Source organism: Zalophus californianus, chromosome 15 (genome assembly GCF_009762305.2).
Source record: "Zalophus californianus isolate mZalCal1 chromosome 15, mZalCal1.pri.v2, whole genome shotgun sequence".
NCBI lineage: Eukaryota > Metazoa > Chordata > Mammalia > Carnivora > Otariidae > Zalophus > Zalophus californianus.
This window is the reverse complement of record NC_045609.1, coordinates 29,911,225-29,930,826: the sequence shown is the minus strand read 5'-3', so window position 1 is coordinate 29,930,826 and position 19,602 is coordinate 29,911,225. Positions and strand designations below refer to the sequence as shown.

The 19,602-nt window shown below is 40.2% G+C and overlaps 1 protein-coding gene across 2 annotated transcripts in view; it reads left to right on the top strand.

Moving 5' to 3' along the window:
* Window positions 1-19,602, top strand: part of SLC25A16 (solute carrier family 25 member 16) — a 49,782-nt gene that overhangs the window by 18,454 nt on the left and 11,726 nt on the right. The window contains exons 1-3 of one of the 2 annotated variants that reach the window (XM_027597008.2): window positions 9,178-9,257; window positions 18,979-19,100; window positions 19,398-19,464. In XM_027597008.2, the coding sequence (XP_027452809.1) occupies window positions 18,981-19,100; window positions 19,398-19,464 (187 nt within the window). In that variant the 5' untranslated portion in view covers window positions 9,178-9,257; window positions 18,979-18,980. Of the gene's footprint in view, window positions 1-9,177; window positions 9,258-18,978; window positions 19,101-19,397; window positions 19,465-19,602 lie in introns of those variants that run through there. The other variant, XM_035724336.1, reaches the window with a different exon arrangement.

Genomic DNA, 19,602 nt, shown 5'->3' with positions numbered 1-19,602 from the left:
AAGTAGTAAAAATAACCAGGAATAATATTCAAAATATTTAGCAATACAACTGTAGAGGTACTAATAAATAGGACAGGTTCTGAAAGTCTCCAATTAACTCATTAGTGATTGATGCATGAGTAGTATGTGGTGGTAGTGGTGGTGGGAGTTTTGGTAGGGGGAGCGGGCTACCAGGGTCTTGGGAGGGATGCCAGGGAGTTGGAACAACAGCTCTTTGCCAACTGGTATAGAAATATTTCAGTATGTTATACTGGCATGATAGTACTGGTGAGTAACATTAGCTAACAAGTATTGATTACTTACTATGTACCGTAGATAGACCTGAGCACTTGACATTATCTTCAGGCACTTGACACATAGTCCATAGAAAATTACTATGTGGAAAATGCTATGATTATCTTCATTTTATGGAAGAGAAATTTTAATAAGTTTCTAAATTATAATAATTTTTTTTTAAAGATTTTATTTTTTGACAGAGAGAGAGACAGCGAGAGAGGGAACACGAGCAGGGGGAGTGGGAGAGGGAGAAGCAGGCTTCCCGTGGAGCAGGGAGCCCGATGTGGGGCTCGATCCCAGGACCCTGGGATCATAACCTGAGCCGAAGGCAGACGCTTAACAACTGAGCCACCCAGGCACCCCCCCAACAGAGCTTATTTTAAAGCTTTTTTGAACTTCAGCATTTTCCCTCATCCTACAACTACAGTCCAGTACATGTGGAACCTTAGTCAACTAGAAAAAGGAAAACCTAGGGACTGAGAATCAAGGTTTGTATTTAAGAAAGGTCTTTCCTTCTGTATGTTTGACATCAGTCTTGGTTTGCCAGTTCTTAATGGAACTCAGAGTGATGGGATAAAGAGAAAAAAGAGGGAAGAGTTAGGAACTATAAGTGATAAGCTGAGTTCTGCTTGCTGCCTTCTCTGGACTACTCCAGTTTGGTGTTTTGGCTCAAGGCTGGGAGGTCAAATGTACAGAACACTTCCTGGATCCTGGCTGGCTTCCATTACATTACATTGACCATGGGCAGATCATTTAAACCTTCCGTAATTCACTCTCCATTTGTTAAAATGGAGCTTGTGTTTGCCCAACTTCCTCTCTTTCTGAGTTGTGCTGAAGGTCAAAGAATTGCTATGAAAATATTCTGAAAGATCTGAGGTCCTCCTGGGGTGCCCCTCGGAAGACCACTTTTTGAATCTATGTGGTTTGATCATTTAGGAGGGTGACTCCGTGCCAGGTCTGTTTAAGAGTGGCTGCTCTATGCTTGGCTAAAGCTTCTACTTATAATTCTACATCAGTAGAGGTGACTCCTGGGACAAATATGGCTAAGGGATAAAATCACCAAGAAGCCCTCTTTGCCTGATGTCTAGCTTTAACAATATCGTAATTAGGAGGAACTGCTGGCAAGTAGATGACTCATCCCAGGAGATATGGGCATCGCTGAGTGCATTGTCCAATCCAGTCGTAATGAAGGTGGGGCCATCGACTGTTTCCATAAATCCATAGCTAACCCCATGGAGTAGGGTATGCTATGGCTTTTATTTTATTTTTATTTTTTTACAGATTTATTTATTTATTTGTGAGAGAGCACAAGTGGCAAAAGGAGAGGGGGAGAGAATCCCAAGCAGACTCCATGCTGAGCACAGAGCCTGACACAGGGCTCGATCTCATAACTCTGAGATCATAACTTGAGCCGAAACCAGAGTCAGACTCTTAACCTACGGTGCCACCCAGGTGCCCCTGCTCTGGCTTTTAAGGAGCAGTTTTGCCATCCCAGCCATAGAATCGGTCAAGGTGATAGTTGAGTTACACAGTTGTTGGGGAGTCCATTCCATTGTCCAGCTGTCCAAATAATCTTATGCCCATGGGGTCCTTTTTTATTCTCACAGAGTAACAGGCACGAAGATTGTCTATGTATACATGGGCTCTTGTGGCAATTTCTCTGAAGTTTACCTCAAAATATCTAGCTTAGGCAAACAATCAACATTCAAGGACAATTAATCAGAACTGGAGTCTAACATCCTCAAAGGTGTGTTATTGAAACATAATTTTTCTCCTTGAAATCATCCTCACTGGGGGTGCCTGGGTGGCTCAAGTCGTTAAGCATCTGCCTTCGACTCAGGTCATGATCCCAGGGTCCTGGAATCGAGCCCCGCGTCGGGCTCCCTGCTCAGAGGGAAGCCTGCTTCCCCCCTCTCTCACTCCCTCTGCTTGTGTTCCCTCTCTCCCTGTGTCTCTCTCTGTCAAATAAATAAATAAAATCTGTAAAAAAATAAAATAAAATAAAATCACCCTAAGTGGGGCACCTGGGTGGCTCAGTCATTAAGCTTCTGCCTTTGGCTCAGGTCATGATCCCAGGGTCCTGGGATCGAGCCCCGCATCGGGCTCCCTGCTCAGAGGGAAGCCTGCTTCCCCCTCTCCCACTCCCTCTGCTTGTGTTCCCTATCTCGCTGTGTCTCTCTCTGTCAAATAAATAAAATCTGTAAAAAAATAAAATAAAATCACCCTCATTGGGGTGCCTCTGGGTGGCTCAGTCATCAAGCTTCCGCCTTCCGCTCAGGTCATGGTCCCAGGGTCCTGAGATCCAGTCCCGCATCGGGCTCCCTGCTCCACGGGAAGCCTGCTTCTCTCTCTCCCACTCCCCCTGCTTGTGTTCCGTCTCTCGCTGTCAAATAAATAAATAAAATCTTAAAAAAAAAAATAAAATCACCCTCATTTCCATCAAAGATAGCCAAATGAAGACCAATTTGTAAAGCAAGTCCAGTTTTAACAAACTTGGCGTAATTATTTACATAAGTACAGCAAGAACAGTGATTGTGAGTGAATTAGTTCTTTTAAATCTGCTTTGCTGGAACTTTGCATAAGGAATTTTATTATATATATATATTAAAATTTATTTATTTACTTATTTATATAATCTCTACACCCAGTGTGGGGCTCAAACTCACAACCCTGACATCAAGAGTTGCATGCTGTTCCAACTGAGTCAGCCAGTCGCCCCTATAAGGAATTTTTTTTCGTACAAGGAATTATAGACAAAACTTTTAATAGCCTTGCAAGGCCAGAGGCCAAGCCAAATTCTTGCCATCAGATTTGCCTAAAATACCTGCAAATTTAAGTAAATTCCTCTTCTCAAAGTCTCCCAAATATCCTGAGGTTTCTGCATCTTCCAGGAAATGACATTCTTTACTCACCTGGTAAGATTGCTGGGAACTCTGTTAGCAAGATGTCAGGCCAGCATTTCCAAGGGGTTCTATTGGCTCCATAAAGTCAACCTTAGGGCTTTAAAGCTGTCTGGTCATATCTGAGTCTATGCATGTCTTTCTCTAATGACCTTCCACTCAAAGTCTTGGCAAAGTAACCAATGTTTCCAATGGTGTCCTGTTAGAAGGGGAACAGATTCTTACTGAACTTATGCAAATAATTAAAATTGCCATGAAAGAAAGAATACTCACTGAAAGTTTCTGAATTTTGGAGGGTTCAGGTAGGCAGTAAAGATAAATGTTTCAATTTGTTCACAAAGGAATATTTTATCATATTTCTGTAAGTCGTAGATATCTTGAGAAAAAGTTTCCTTAAATCTGGAAGAGCAAACATTAGAACCAGCAATGTTTCAAAGAAGAGTAATAAAAGCTATTAATCATCTTTCTCAAATCATTTAGGCCCACATTACTAATTCTTGTTCTGATTGAATGCAGCTTTTCCATTAGTTCCAGAAATACTTTTTTAAAAAATTTATTTAACATATAATGTATTATTTGTTTCAGGGGTACAGGTCTGTAATTCATCAGTCTTACAAAATTCACAGCACTCACCGTAGCATATATCCTCCCCAATGTCCATCACCCAGCCACCCCATCATTCCCACCCCCCAGTTCCGGAAATTCTTATCCAGTTTAGTTTTATGATTTTAAAGATGTCAGAAACCTGTATTTGTCAAAAAGTCCTTTTCATGAATCTCCTTGAAGATGGAACACATTTTCAAGAGCATCAGAACAATAATTATAAATAAAAAAGACTAGGGGTGCCTGGTCGGTTAAGCATCTGCCTTCAGCTCAGGTCATGATCCAGGGGTCCTGGGATTGAACCCCACTTTGGGCTCCCTTCTCAGCAGGGAGTCTGCTTCTCCCTCTCCCTCTGCTCCATACCCTGCTTATACTCTCTCTCTGTTTCTCTCAAATAAATAAATAAATAAAATCTTTTTTTTTAAAGAGAGATTTTTTTTAAAAAGATCTTATTTATTTGAGAGAGAGAGAGAATGAGAGAGAGCATGGGGGGGGAGGGTCAGAGGGAGAACCAGACTCCCCACCGAGCAGGGATCCCAATGTGGGACTCAATCCCGGGACTCCAGGATCATGACCTGAGCCGAAGGCAGTTGCTTAACCAACTGAGCCACCCAGGCACCCAAATAAATAAAATCTTAAAATAAATAACAAAAGACTAAAAGATGGCCATGGTTAAAGACTGGATGACAGTTCATTATAGTGCAGTTGACAAGGAAATGCAGTTATTTCTGTGACACACAACATTTCAATAACTAGAATGTCAAGTGATGACTTTATACCAGGACATGTTAAAACTTTAGGGATTTCAGGGATGCCTGGATGGCTCAGTTGGTTAAGCGTCTGCCTTCACTCAGGTCATGATCCCAGAGTCCTGGGATAGAGCCCCGTGTCCAGCTCCCTGCTCAGTGGGGAGCCTGCTTCTCCCTCTGCCTGCCACTCTCCCTGCTTGTGTGCTCTCTCTGTCAAATCAATAAATAAATCTTTTAAAAAAAATCTTTAAAAACAAACAAACAAAAAAAAATTCAGGGATTTCATGTAATTTCTAGAACAGTTATAGTGTTTACTCATACAATATAACCTAAGAAGGTTATCACCATTTGTTTGACAGTGCTTCCCATGTAACCTAACATGCCAAGTAAACAAGCCTAATTAGTCAAAACAACTTCATTTAGAATTTGAATCTTGGGAAGTTTGTTAAAAACCTCAGAAGGTTGTTTGTTTGGGTTTTTAAATATATTTATTATTTATTTTAGAGACAGAGTGTGTGTGAGTTTGAGTGGGAGGGGCAGAGGGAGTGGGAGAGAGAATCCCAAGCAGGTTCTGTGTTGAGTGCAAAGTCCAAGATGGGGCTCAGTCTCATGACCCTGAGATCATGACCTAAGCAAAAAAGAAAAGTCGGACCCTTACTGACACCCAGACATCCCCCACTTTGTTTTTAATTTAAGTAATCTCTACGTTCAATGTGAGGCTTAAACTCCCAACCCTGGGATCAAGAGTCAAACACTCCTCCGACTGAACAGCCAGACACCCCAAAAACCTCAGAAGGTTTTAAAGCAGTTGCCTTAACAAGATTACAAATTGTTATAAAACTAAGTATTTAATTACCTGTTTAACCAAGATGGCAATAAAAGATTCTATAGAAGGTTGTATAGTTATTAGTGAAACTAAGCTCCTTTAATATTGAGAAGTTTTAATTTTCCTAAGTAATCAAAGACCTGATAATGACAAAATATAGAAACTGGTTTTTTGGGGCACTGGGTGGTTCAGTAAGTTGGGCGTCTGCCTTCAGCTCAGGTCATGATCCCAGGGTCCTGGGATTGATCCTCTCTGTCGGGCTCCCTCCTCAGTGGGGAGTCTGCTTCTCTCTCTCCCTCTGCCCCTTCTCCCTGCTGTGTGCTCTCTCTCTCTCTCAAATGAATCAATAAAATCTTAGAAAGAAACTGGTTTTTCTGGGCAGATAAAAGGAAAAAACCTTTTTACAATTTCTTATCAAGACCAGACCAACAGTCCAAGAAAACTCTTTTTAACAGAGAGAAAAGCCAAATCTCGGTCTTACACCAATGTACTTTTATTTTATTTTTTTAAAGTAAGCTCTATTCCCAATATGGGGCTTGAACTCAGAACCCTGAGATCAAGAGTCGCATGCTTTACTGACTGAGCTAGCCAGGTGCTGCTACCAATGCACTTTTAAAACTCATTCATTCCATGGGGTGCCTGGGTTGCTCAGTTGGTTAAGCTTCTGACTCTTGATTTCAGCGCAGGTGGTAATCTCAGGGTTGTGAATCTAGCCCTGCATCTGGCTCTGTGTTGGGCATGGAGCCAGCTTGAGATTCTCTCTCTCCCTTTCCCCTTGACTCCTCCCCATTCCCCACCAGAAAAACAAAGAAATTCATTCATTCCAATCTTAGTCAGTCCTGAACATGCATAAAATTCTTTTCCAAAGATTCCCCTTCACAAACTTACAACTTTCTTTTTACATTCAAATTCAGTCATAAGCTTTCTTTCTCTAAATAAGAGAAATCTATTGTCTCTTGTAGGACAAAATTACGTTCTTTTCCCTCAACAAAAGTATATTCCTATACCTTATACCATTTTATTTATTCATCCTACTTGCTCTTAACAATTACCCATGAAAATTTTGAGATAGACAAAATCGACCATTTTCAATCATCTTTTTGCTGACAAACTGCAACAGAGATAACATGAATTTATTTGACCTTTTAGTAAACCTTGGTAGAATCAAAGCTTATATTTAATACTGGTATCTCTAAAGACATGTCTATTTCAATTAATTTGTTCCCCACTGTCAGTTTTACCTGGGGCTCCTGTGGGGAGATCTGAAGTGGGTGCTTTAAGTCCAGGGGAACCTCTGGGCCCCTTCATGTTGACTTGGGAGGTGCTTCAGTTTGAACCTCATAAGGAGGTAGCTGAACAGCTTGGGATACCTTTTGCTTCTTGATAGCAAGGGTAGGAGGAGCAGAAGCCCATGGTGCTGGAGGTGCTGGGGGTGGAACAGGAGCTGGTTAGCCAGTGGTATGCAGGAGCTGGAGGAGAGGGGGCAGAGGCAGAGGTGCAAGGGAGCCACTGCCAAGGCCAGAGAGACTGAAAGTTTGGACTAACATTCCTTTATGCCTGTCTCCTGTCTTTCCATCTTGTAAACGAGGCTTTTTTCTCTGGTTGTTTTTCAGCCCTCTGCACCATTTATTCAAAATCTGTCCTAATGGACTTTCTTTGGGAACAGAAGGGGTATTCCCTATCTTCCTAGGCAAAAGTTCAGAAAGAACACAGAAGAAACAAAATGATAACTAAATGAAACCAAGAGTACCTCTGTTAGTACTCATTCTTCCCCAAAAGTCAGGGGTTTCACTGAACCAAATGGCTTCTTAGTTTTTGGTTCTCCCCAAAAGTCAGAGCTTCACCTGAACCAGATGGCTTCCCAGACAAGCTAAGAGAGCCAAACCAAAACCTCCTATTTGGAGGCAGCCGATTGGGAGGAAGGAATTCAAGAGAGCCATTCAGTGGCCATCTTTCCTCAGAGCTTAACATATACATAGGCCAGGTGGTGTTACCGTAAGTATCGTTTTCTTCTCACTCATAGGTGTGTAACTAAAAGTAGACCAGTCAGCCAATATTCTCCCTAGGGGGCCTTTGAAAGGGTTTAGAAATAGTACTTCCCATCTTGTACATACACTCACATACACACAAATTCCAACAGAGATCCTGCCAAATATGTATTCTAGCTTCCTGTTTACCTCTCATCGTTCCTCTTTCCGTCAGTACCTTCACAAATTTCAGTGGCCCCTGCCACAACTCCAGGCTATGCAAGCCTGAAAAATAGGCTATGAAAACTGACAAATGGTTCAAAAGAACCCAACAGCAGGGAACTAAAGAAATACACGGTCCATATGCATTTATCAGGGGGTACTTACCAGGACCCAAATTTCTAGGGCTTGTTACTTCTGATGTGTTTCTCTGTTTCATCAAAAGCAGTTAAGGCTGTTGGTGCCAGTTCTGGGCAAGCGAGAAAGAAAGTCCTTGAAATGAAACAGGTTTCAGCAGCTCCCTGTCTAGAGTCAACTAGCCACAGGTAGCTGACTCCTACCTATCACAGCCACTAGCTTGGGAAACAAACAGGGAGCTGTGGGGTGCTGCCACGGCTAACTGCTCTACACTGGGGAATCCTGAGGGGGCTGGATAAATCAGAAGTAAAGCTCCTGACTGGCTCACCAGAATTGTAGCTGGGACTCGGGTGCAAGAGCGCCTGGCTTTGCGGTTCCCAAACAGGCCAGGTTCAGCCACTCACTATGGATTAAATCCAAAGGTAGAGAGGGGGATGGTGGTAAAACAAGAAGGGAATTTATTTCTGTGAGGCCGTTACCCGGAATACAGTGGATTAGTCTCAAAGACTGTCTCAAAGAGCTGAAAATACTTGTAGGTTGATATAAGGAAAATGTGGGACAAAGGTCGGTGGGTACATGCAGGTGGGCAGTAAAGTTCAGGTTGATCATTGTTGTGAGGTCCACCCCACGGGGTCTTGCTGGCTCAGGGCAGTTGTTATTGCTTGAAGGATGCTCACAGGATGCTTTGCAGCAAGTCTAAACCACTTGGTCTTTTGCCTGAGTTAAGAGATAAGCTGGAAAGAAAAACTTAAGCAATTAGAAAGTACAGACTGAGGTCAAAATGGAAGTGGTTGAAGTCCTCTTTCATCTTCCCTCTACTGCCTCTGCCTTGTAGTGTTAGTTCCTTTGTTAAGAAGTTCTTTATGCTTCTTGCTGGAGCAGAATAAAAAATTCATATTTGCCGTATTTTCAGAATATGATCTCTGAAGTTTTAATGACCAAGAATTATCTGTCTTTGGTATCGTGGTTACAAAAATAATTTGCAATCATAGGATTTTTGTATTTTATACAGTGATTATGAGGTAATGTTGAGCTCTTCAAAGCCTTTGCAAATCACCAAAATCTAATTGCTGATTAAAGTATATTCTAGAGAGGCGCCTGGGTGGCTGAGTCATTAGGCGTCTGCCTTCGGCTCAGGTCATGATCCCAGGGTCCTGGGATCAAGCCCTGCATCAGGCTCCCTGCTCAGCGGGAAGCCTGCTTCTCCCTCTCCACTCCCCCTGCTGTGTTCCCTCTCTCGCTGTCTCTCTCTCTCTCTGTCAAATAAATAAATAAAATCTTAAAAAAAAAAAAGAGTATGTTCTTGGGCTACCACAATTCCTGGATTCTATACTGTGGAGATGATAAGAGGGTGAGAATCTAGGGAAAAAGCAATCTCAGTCGGTTTGGATTCGTCATTAAGTCCTCAGTTTCTTGACTAAGGGAGGAAAAGAGAAGTTTGCACATACACAAAAATTGCAGGCACATCTCAACTTGATTGAGTCTCGTTGCTTCCTGGTAGGTGAAGATACACTGCTTTCTGTATTGGATGGTGGTTGTAAAATGGGGAAGAAGAAAACTATCACCACCACTGTTTGAGGTAGGTAGTTTCTGATTTCCCTTACTTGCACTTGGAAGACTTTTTTGGCCTCTCTGTAAAGCAGTGCTAGTTAGAATAGTAAAAAAGGGCCAAAATGGGAGACACTAGGTTTATGAATTGAAAAATCCCAGTCACCATGTGGATGACTGATATATATGTCAGTCTGATTACTAGCAGATAAGCTACGTTCCCACTTTGTTACATATTCCTCTCCAATAATCCTCTGATTGTTTTTTTTCTTTTTCTTTTTATATTATTAAAAAATTTTTTTTTCTTTTTATTTGAATTCTTGATGTGCAGGAAGTATTGAGAATGGAAGAATTTGGGTAAAAAGAGGAGACAAATGAAAAGAGGAGACAAATGATTCACAAAAGAAAGGGTCAAAAAATGAATAGCTCGAAAAAGACTGGGAGAATAATAATAGCTAACATTTAGATATAATATTTATATACATTGGGAATTATTTTAAGCATTTATTTACATATATTAACTCGCTTAAGCTCCATAAAACCCTAATTTGGGTAATGACTTATTGTGAAATCCATTTTATAGATTCTGAAGCTGACACCCAGGTTAAGTAATTTGCTCAAGGTCACACAGCTAGTTAGTGGTGGAGTCTAATTTGAACTCAATCAGGCTCACTCTAGAGTCCATACTCCTAAGTTCTTTTGACAATTTGATCAGTTTTGATCATAAGTCAAAAATAGTTTAAAAATAAAAAATGAATTAGTTGAAATGAGAAAAGTTCGAATCAGGAAAATAATGCTAGTACGGGATTACTTGACAGGTAGACTATACCCATGCTTAAGTCCCCAGCAAGGCAGGGACTTTTGATATTTTGAAAAAGCATTAATGTAGTCATTGTGAGGAAAATCAGAACTTAGTTGGATATCCTCAAACTTATTTTACAGTGTAATATTAATTTTAGTTTGAACAATGCAAGACACCATAATCTTTTTCTGTAGTTAGGGTTTATAGAAGTCTACTTCTAGCCCTGTAGAGGGCTTCATAGTTTTATACTTAGAGTGAAGGGTAAAATATGATTATCAGAAGAATATTTCTTACTTCCCCTTCATTCCAAAAATAAGTAAACATTTATTTATTTATTTTATTTATTTATTTGAGACAGAGAGAGAATGAGAGATAGAAAGCACGAGAGGGAAGAGGGTCAGAGGGAGAAGCAGACTCCCCACTGAGCAGGAAGCCCGATGTGGGACTCGATCCCGGGACTCCAGGATCATGACCTGAGCCGAAGGCAGTCGCTCAACCAACTGAGCCACCCAGGCGCCCAATAAGTAAACATTTAAAGTCACCAATTAGTTTCCAAGATTTCAGAGTGCAAAATTATTAGGAATCCTCTGCTTACATTCCAGGGTTTAAAATTACATTGAAATCAGTAAGTTGTTTTTAGGAATATTGAAAAACACCAACAAAACTTGGTGATTTTTATATTCTTGTGTAACAAAATTCAACTGAGAAAATTTGAGGATTGGATTGGCTTTTTCAACAATTCATGCATTGGGCAGCATCCCATCTAGCAAGGAGATGGGTCTGGGGAGCTGCACAAAATGGAAGACTTTTATAACCAGAAGGGGAAGAGAGAAAGAGTGGGCACCTTCCTGGAGAAGGTTGAAACTGCATTTAGTTAAGTATTAAGTATTAAGTAAGGTTAGGTATTAAGACTTGGTTTGGTGATATGGGATTAGCACAAGTGACTCCATTTGGGCCTGTTGTTTCTTTCTTTTTTTTTTTTAAACCTGTTTTTTTTTTTTTTTAAAGATTTTATTATTATTTATTATTATTTAAAAAATTTTATTTATTTGACATAGCACAAGCAGGGGGAGCCGCAGAGAGAGAGAGAGAGAGACAGACAGACTCCCCACTGAGCAGGGAGCCCAACTGGGGGCTCGATCCCAGGGCTCTGGGATCATGACCTTGAGCCGAAGGCAGACACTTAACCAACTTTGCCACTCAGGCGCCCTCCCCTGTTGTTTCTTTTCGACAAATGCTAACAGGTTTTGTTTTTCTTTAGGAAGATTTGATTGATTTTTTTAAATTTAAAGAAATATATGAAAACATGGCAAAATAAACTGGCTAAAATATTGTTAAACTAGGTCACAAATTTAGCATTCCAGTAATCGTTGGCATTATTTTTCGCCATTCTCTGATGTACAATTAGGGTATGCCCGTTCCTCAGTCTGACTTATGTCTTGCGAATTCCTGTCTGACTCATGGTCTTGCAACTTTTAAGCTGATGCCCTGTGTACCTTTACTGATTTCTGAACATACGCATTTTCTACCAATTTATCATTTGCCATTTTGTTAACTCACAGTTATTTCATGTTAAGCCACCTAAAGCCAGTAAGGCAACTAGAAGACTTGGAACATGTAAGAAGGGAAGAAGAAATGGAGTCAAAGGGAGCAAATGGGATAGGCAAGACCAAAGTGATCCAGATTAGGGAAGAGAAAAAAATAGGAGTTGTAAAAATTAATAGCAGTTATAAAAATAAAATGGATAGTGATGAATTGGGAAAATCCTAGCAAAATCTGGATTTTATGTTTTTTTATTTATTAAACGATTTTATTTTATTTATTTATTTGACAGAGAGAGAGACAGCGAGAGAAGGAACACAAGCAGGGGGAGTGGGAGAGGGAGAAGCAGGCTTCCCACAGAGCAGGGAGCCCTTTGCAGGGCTCCATCCCAGGATCCTGGGATCATGACCTGAGCTGAAGGCAGACGCTTTACGACTCAGCCACCCAGGCACCCCTGCAAAAGCTGAGTTTTAACCAAGTTATGTGTGTCAGCACAATCAAACCTTAAAATGGTCAGCCTTTTGATTCTCTTTGTTACACTTCTTAATGTGAAACATTCCATTAAAGATGGAATTGTTTTGTAGATAATCTCTCCTAATTTTATTTTCTAAAAATTTCCCTTGCAAAATCTTTAGCACAAGCTGTAAAAAAAATTAAGCCAACTTTCAAAACATGTAGTTTTTTTTTTTTAAGATTTTATTTATTTATTCCACAGAGAGAGACACAGTGAGGAAGGGAACACAAGCAGGGGGAATGGGAGAGGGAGAAGCAGGGTTCCCACGGAGCAGGGAGCCCAGCCCCATGTGGGGCTCCATCCCAGGGCCCTGGGATCATGACCTGAGCCGAAGGCAGACGCTTAACGATTGAGCCACCTAGGCGCCCCTCAAAACATGTAGTTTTATAAATACCTGGAAAATAAGGTATTTGCTATAACTTAAATGTAATGTTATTGCCAAACCTTGTCTCAGGAACACCACCTTTGTACTGTATTAATTTAGATTCAGCTTAAAAGAAGCCATTTAGAAAAGTCACTGCCTTGACTGCCATACCTGGCTGGTTTGAATACCATTAGAAGTTTGAAAATGAATAGCTTGAAAACAAATAGCACAGATAAAGAGCTCACAAATCAAACTGGCTGCAGTGCGGAATTGACAGATGGAATTTCTGAAATAAATTAAGTTTAGCAATTACTAAGCAAATGTTTAATAAGGAAACAAAATGACAGGAAAGCAACATATGTCTGGGATGAGCCAGAAAACTTCATTTCGAATCCTACTCTGTGATACAGAAAACCATGAATTTGGTCAAGTTACTTAACTACTTTGAACCTCAATATTCTCAAATTTAAAGCAGTAATAATAATAATACCCATCTTCTACCTTGTAGGATTGTTGGTGGTGTTTGGCACGTGAGGATTAATGGTAGTATTTGTAAGGCGCCTGATATGGTGTGCTTGGCACATAGTCTTTATTGCTATGGGCAAACTAAAGAATGGAAGGTTTAAAGTATCACAGCTGTACCACAGATACGCTAATCATAAATCAGCCTTTTCTTCCATCAGTCAAACCTGTTCTGCCCATCATTAGGCTAATCTTGATCCAAAGTAATTAAATTCCATTACTTCACATGTTATTTAAACTGACTTTCCCTTCATTGACTAAAGGAATTTAGTTTTTGTCATTCTCGAGGGAGAACTAAGAGTTGCATGTGTTTGCATTGAAGTATTACCTGTATATTAGCTGTGTAGGTTTTTAGCTCAGATAATGTTATAATTATCCAGGTAGAGATGCTATGAAAGATACCTAGATAATAACGTAAGAACATTCTTTTCCACCTCCCGTACAAGGGATGGCAAACTGATGTAGACTTTTTCAAGGAGTCGTGGAAGCTCTGAAAGTTAGTACAGATTTAGGTCTGGGCTGATAAAAATGGATGCAAAATTACAGTAGCATTTGCTAAGTAAATGGGGTAAGATACCTCAGGTCTAATAAATAAAATTAAACAGACTAAAAAAAATTAAAACTAAAAAGTTAAATTAGGCCAAGAGAATGGAAATCACTGTTTTGTTTTGTTTTGTCTTATGTGAGACAGTGCACCCATGTGGGAGAGGGAGGGAGAAAATCTTAATCAGGCTCCAGGCCCAGAGTGGAGCCTGACTCAGGGGCTCGAATTCACAACCCTGAGATCATGACCTGAGCAGAAATCAAGAGTCAGATGCTTAACCAACTGAGCCACCCAGGAGCTCCTACAATGGAAATCACGTTCCTTTTTAAAATTAGTTACTTATTTATTTTTAAGATTTTATTTATTTATTTGAGAGAAAGGGCATGAACAGAGGAGAGGGGTAAAGGGAGAGGGAGGAGGAGCAGACTCCCCACTGAACAGGGAGCTCAATGCAGGGGTCAATCCCAGGACCCTGAGATCATGACCGGAGCCGAAGGCAGATGCTTAGCTGATTGAGCCACCCAGGCACCCAAATTTATCATGTTTAAAAGGTAGTGTTAAAAGCCTACATGGGGCACCTGGGTGGCTCAGTCAGTTAAGCGTCTGCCTTCGGCTCTGGTCACGATCCCAGGGTCCTGGGATCAAGCCCCACCTCAGGCTCCCTGCTCGGCGGGAAGCCTGCTTCTCCCTCTGCCTGCTGCCCCTGCTTATGCTCTCTCTCTCAAATAAATAAATTTTTTAAAAAATAAAGAAAAAAAATGTAATGAGGATGAAGATTCATCAAAGAAGCTATATGTGTTGGTTACCTATATACAAAATAGGTAACCATTTTCAAAAATCTGGCACCACTTTGAAAAATCTATACAATCAATGTGTATGAGAACTGACAGCTGTGTCAAATAAAGTTACAAAACCACCAAAAAAAAAAAAGGAAAAAAAGAAAAAGTCATATAAGAAACAAGCCAGAATAACAGAGAGGATGCTTTTTGTCCATTAAATGTTGGGAAAATTATCCAATAATTGAATATTCTAATTGTCTAATAATTGTCTAATACTCCTGAGCAGTCAGGAAAATAGGACTTTTATTCTAATGGCTGACATTACAAATTGACACAATTTTTCTGGAAGACAATTTCTATTAATAGCCTTAGCCTTTGACCTAATAATTCTTTTTTTTTTAAGATTTTATTTATTTATTTGAGAGAGAGAATGAGAGAGAGAGGGTACATGAGCAGGGGGAAGGTCAGAGGGAGAAGCAGACTCCCCGCTGAGCAGGGAGCTGGATGCGGGACTCGATCTGGGACTCCAGGATCATGACCTGAGCCGAAGGCAGTCGCTTAACCAACTGAGCCACCCAGGCGCCCCTGACCTAATAATTCTATTTTAGGAATTTATCTATAATGAAAATGATACACAAAAATATTTAGTTATAAGGTCATTCACCAAAGCATTTTTCGCTATTACAATTTCATATAGCAAATAATGGAGCATATAGCAAATTAGGTTAGACAACCTAAATGTCTAAGAGGATTGTTTTAATTAATTAAGGTGCATCCAGGGGTGCCTGGGTGGCTCAGTCAGTTAAGCGCCTGCCTTTGGCTTAGGTCATGATCCCAGTGTCCTGGGATCGAGTCCCACATCGGGCTCCCTGCTCAGTAGGGAGTCCACTTCTCCCTCTGCAGCTCACCCTGTTTGTGTTCTCTCTCTCTTCTCTCTCTCTCTAAGAAAAAAAAAAGGGTACATCCAGATAATGTTGAATTTGTTTTTTATTTTGTAGTAAATTTATTATATATTTCGTCTAATTTTTCTACATTGGACGTACATTTCTTTGGTATTTTACAAAAAATAGAAGTTTTTTACTACATCAAAATAAAAAGGTTCTGGGGCTCCTGGCTGGCTCAGTGGGTAGAGTGTGTGACTCTTGATCTCAAGATTGTGAGTTTGAGCCCCATGTTGAGTATGGAGGTTACTTCAAAATAAAATTAAAAAAATAAATAAATTGGGGTGGGGCACCTGGCTGGCTTAATCCATTAAGCGTCTGCCTTCAACTTGGGTCATGATCCCAGAGTCCTGGGATCAAGCCCTGCATTGGTCTCCCTGCTTGGTGGAGAGCCTGCTTCTCCCTCTCCCTCTTCTGCTCCGCCTGGTTGTGCTCTCTCTCTCTGTCAATTAAATAAATAAAATCTTAAAAAAAAATAATAATAATAAATAGGGGTGCCTGGGTGGCAGGTCAGCGGGAAGTCTGCTTGTCCCTCTGTCCCTCCCCCTGCTTGTGCTGTCTCTCAAATAAATAAATAAAATCTTTAAAAATAATAATAAGATGGTGCCTAGGTGGCTCAGTGGGTTAAGTGTCTGCCTTCAGCTCAGGTCATGATCCCAGAGTCCCGGGATTGATTCCTGCATTGGGCGCCCTGCTTAGCAAGGAGTCTGCTTCTCCCTCTGCCATTCACCCTGCTTGTGCTCTCTCTCGCTCTTTCTCTCTCAATTAATAAAATCTTTTAAAAAGTTAAAAAAATAAATAAAAAGCGCTCTGTGTAGTAAACTATCAACAAAACTAAAGGACAACTTTTTTTTTAAAGATTTTATTTATTTATTTGAGAGAGAGAGAATGAGAGATAGAGAGCACGAGAGGGAAGAGGGTCAGAGGGAGAAGCAGACTCCCTGCTGAGCAGGGAGCCTGACATAGGACTCGATCCCGGGACTCCAGGATCATGACCTGAGCCCAAGGCAGTCGCTTAACCAACTGAGCCACCCAGGTGCCCCAACAAAACTAAAAGACAACTTACTGGATGGGAAAAGATATTTGCAAATGATATATCCAATAAAGGTTAGTATCCAAAATATATAAGGAACTGATACAACCCAACATAAAAAAAACCCCAAATAATCCAATTAAAAAATTGAAGACATGAACAGACATTTCTCCAAAGAAGACATACAGATAGCCAGCAGACACATAAGATGCTCAACATCACCCTTCATCAGGGAAATGCAAATCAAAACCACAATGAGATATCACCTCACATCTTTTTTTTAATTTTATTTATTTATTTAACAGAGAGAGACATAGAGAGGGAACACAAGCAGGGGGAGTGGGAGAGGGAGAAGCAGGCTTCCCGCAGAGCAGGGAGCCCAATGCGGGGCTCGATCCCAGGACCCTGGGATCATGACCTGAGTCGAAGGCAGACGCTTAACGACTGAGCCACCCAGACGTCCCATCACCTTACATCTTGATCAGAATGGCTAAAATAACTCAAGAAACAAGTACTGACAAGGATGTGGAGATACAGGAACCCTCTTGCACTGTTGGTGGGAATGCAAACTGTTGGAACACAATATGGAAATTCCTCAAAAAATTAAAAATAGAATTATTATATGATCCAGTAATTCCACTACTGCGTATTTACCCAAAGAATATGAAAACATTAATTCCAAAGGATATACACACCCCTATGTTTTTTGCAGCATTATTTACAATAACCAAATTATGGAAGCAGCCCTAGTGGCCATCAGTAGATTAATGGATAAAGAAGATGTGAGAGATACACACACACACACACACACACACACACACACACACACACACAGAGGAATATTATTCAGCCATAAAAAAGAATGAAATCTTGCCATTTGCAACAACATAGATGGAGCTAGAGAATATAATGGTAAGCCAAATAAGTCAGAGAAAAATACCAAATGATTTCACTTATAGGTGGAATTTAAGAAACAAAGGAACAAAGGGAAAAAAAGACCCAAAAAACCCTCCAAAACAAAAACCAGAGTCAAGTACAGGAAACAAATAGATGGTTTCCAGAGGGGAGGTGGATGGGGGGATGGGGGAACTAGGTAAAGGGGATTAGGAGTACACTTAATCTTGATGAGCACTGAGTAATGTATAGAATTGTTGAAACTATATTGTACACCTGAAACTAACACTATATGTTAACTATACTGAAATAAAAATTTTAAAAAGATAATACTTATTTTATTTTAAAGATTTTATTTATTTATTTGAGAGAGAGAGAATGAGAGATAGAGAGCACGAGAGGGAAGAGGGTCAGAGGGAGAAGCAGATTCCCCGCTGAGCAGGGAGCCCGATGTGGGACTCAATCCCGGGACTCTGGGATCACGACCTGAGCCGAAGGCAGTTGCCCAACCAACTGAGCCACCCAGGCACCCGATAATACTTATTTTAAAAATAGATGATTTAAGGGACGCCTGGGTGGCTCAGTCAGTTAAGCGTCTGCCTTCGGCTCAGGTCATGATCCCAGGGTCCTGGGATCAGGTACCACGTCGGGCTCCCTGCTCTGTGGGAAGCCTGCTTCTCCCTCTGCCTCTGCCTCTCTCTCTCTCTGTCTCATGAATTAATAAATAAAATCTTTAAAAAATAAATAGATGATTTAATTAAAATAGCTCAGCTGGATAGTTCATGAAATTTGAAAATTATATATTGATGAAAATCTAGAACTTAATACTAAATTTGCTTATCAGATTTTTATTCCTGGGCGCCTGGGTGGCTCAGTTGGTTAAGCGACTGCCTTCGGCTCAGGTCATGATCCTGGAGTCCCGGGATCGAGGCCCGCATCGGGCTCCCTGCTCAGCAGGGAGTCTGCTTCTCCCTCTGACCCTCTTCCCTCTCATGCTCTCTATCTCTCATTCTCTCTCTCTCTCTCTCTCTCAAATAAATAAATAAAATCTTAAAAAAAAAAAAAAGATTTTTATTCCTAAAACAAATTTTCTATGACTATGAACATTTATATTATTATGTTTCATCAACAACAAATTTACCAAAGTACTAAAAAGAAAATAATGATCATGCTTTGAAGTTTAAAAAAAAATGCCTTTATTTTATTTTTATAAGAATTCCAAGGGGTGCCTGGGTGGCTCAATCGGTTAAGCATCTGCCCTCAGCTGAGATCATGATCCCAGGGTCCTGGGATTGAGCCCTGCCTCAGGCTCCCTGCTCATCGGGAAGCCTGCTTCTTCCTTTCCCTTTCCACTGCTCATGTGTACGCCCTCACGCTCTCTGTCAACTAAATAAATAAAATCTTAAAAAAAAAAAAACTCCTTTGGTAAGTAAAACATCTCTTCATTTTAGGATCAGAGATAGTAAATAAAAAGTCAAGTATCTTGCCTAGTGCTAGAAGATAGTTTTTCCTTTCTGGTATCCTATTTGGGAATAGACAAGAAATAGAATTAAAAAAAATACTCATGATCCACCTACACTGTACTATTTTCCTGTTAATAATATAACTTCACAGTGGGAAGAATTTGAAAAGATTTTACAAAGTGACCCTTTGCCTACAAGGTTGTTTTTCAGCTGATGATATTATGATATAATTCTCAGTAAGCTATCATTTTTTATTGCATTGGGTTTTCAGCATTGCTGTAATTTGAGAGCACTACTAATGATAGGAAGATACATATATATGATTTTACATTTAACTTTCTACTTTTTTTTCAGGTATGACAGCAGTTATCTGTACTTACCCTCTTGACATGGTGAGAGTACGCCTAGCATTCCAGGTGAAAGGGGAACACACTTATACAGGAATTATTCATGCATTCAAAACAATTTATGCAAAGGTATTTCACATTTACTTTTCTCACCTATATTGTGCCCCCCCTTTTTTTATGTAAGCTCTATGCTCAACATGGGGCTTGAACTCTTGACCCCAAGATCAAGAGTCACAAGCTCTACTGATATTTTGAATGTTATTTAAACTCTTTTATGGTTATTGATATTAATAAAAATTATGACACATCTATGTTTAAGGGTGGGTTCCAGAATAAATTTTTCATTGGAATGTAGGCTTTTGTTTTTCTGATGTTTTCATACTAAGCACAATATAATCTCACTTCTAATTTTTCTTCATTCAAAAGGAAGGTGGTTTCCTTGGATTTTACAGAGGCCTGATGCCCACTATATTAGGAATGGCTCCATATGCAGGTATTTTCAAATTTGGCAGAATCTTGGTCTTTTATTCTTTTCTAAGAATGATTTTTAAATTTTAGCATTTTGTACTCAAGCCCCTATTCCATTTAGATTTATTTTTTTCTTCCTTAAGGATAACCATTTGATCCAGGA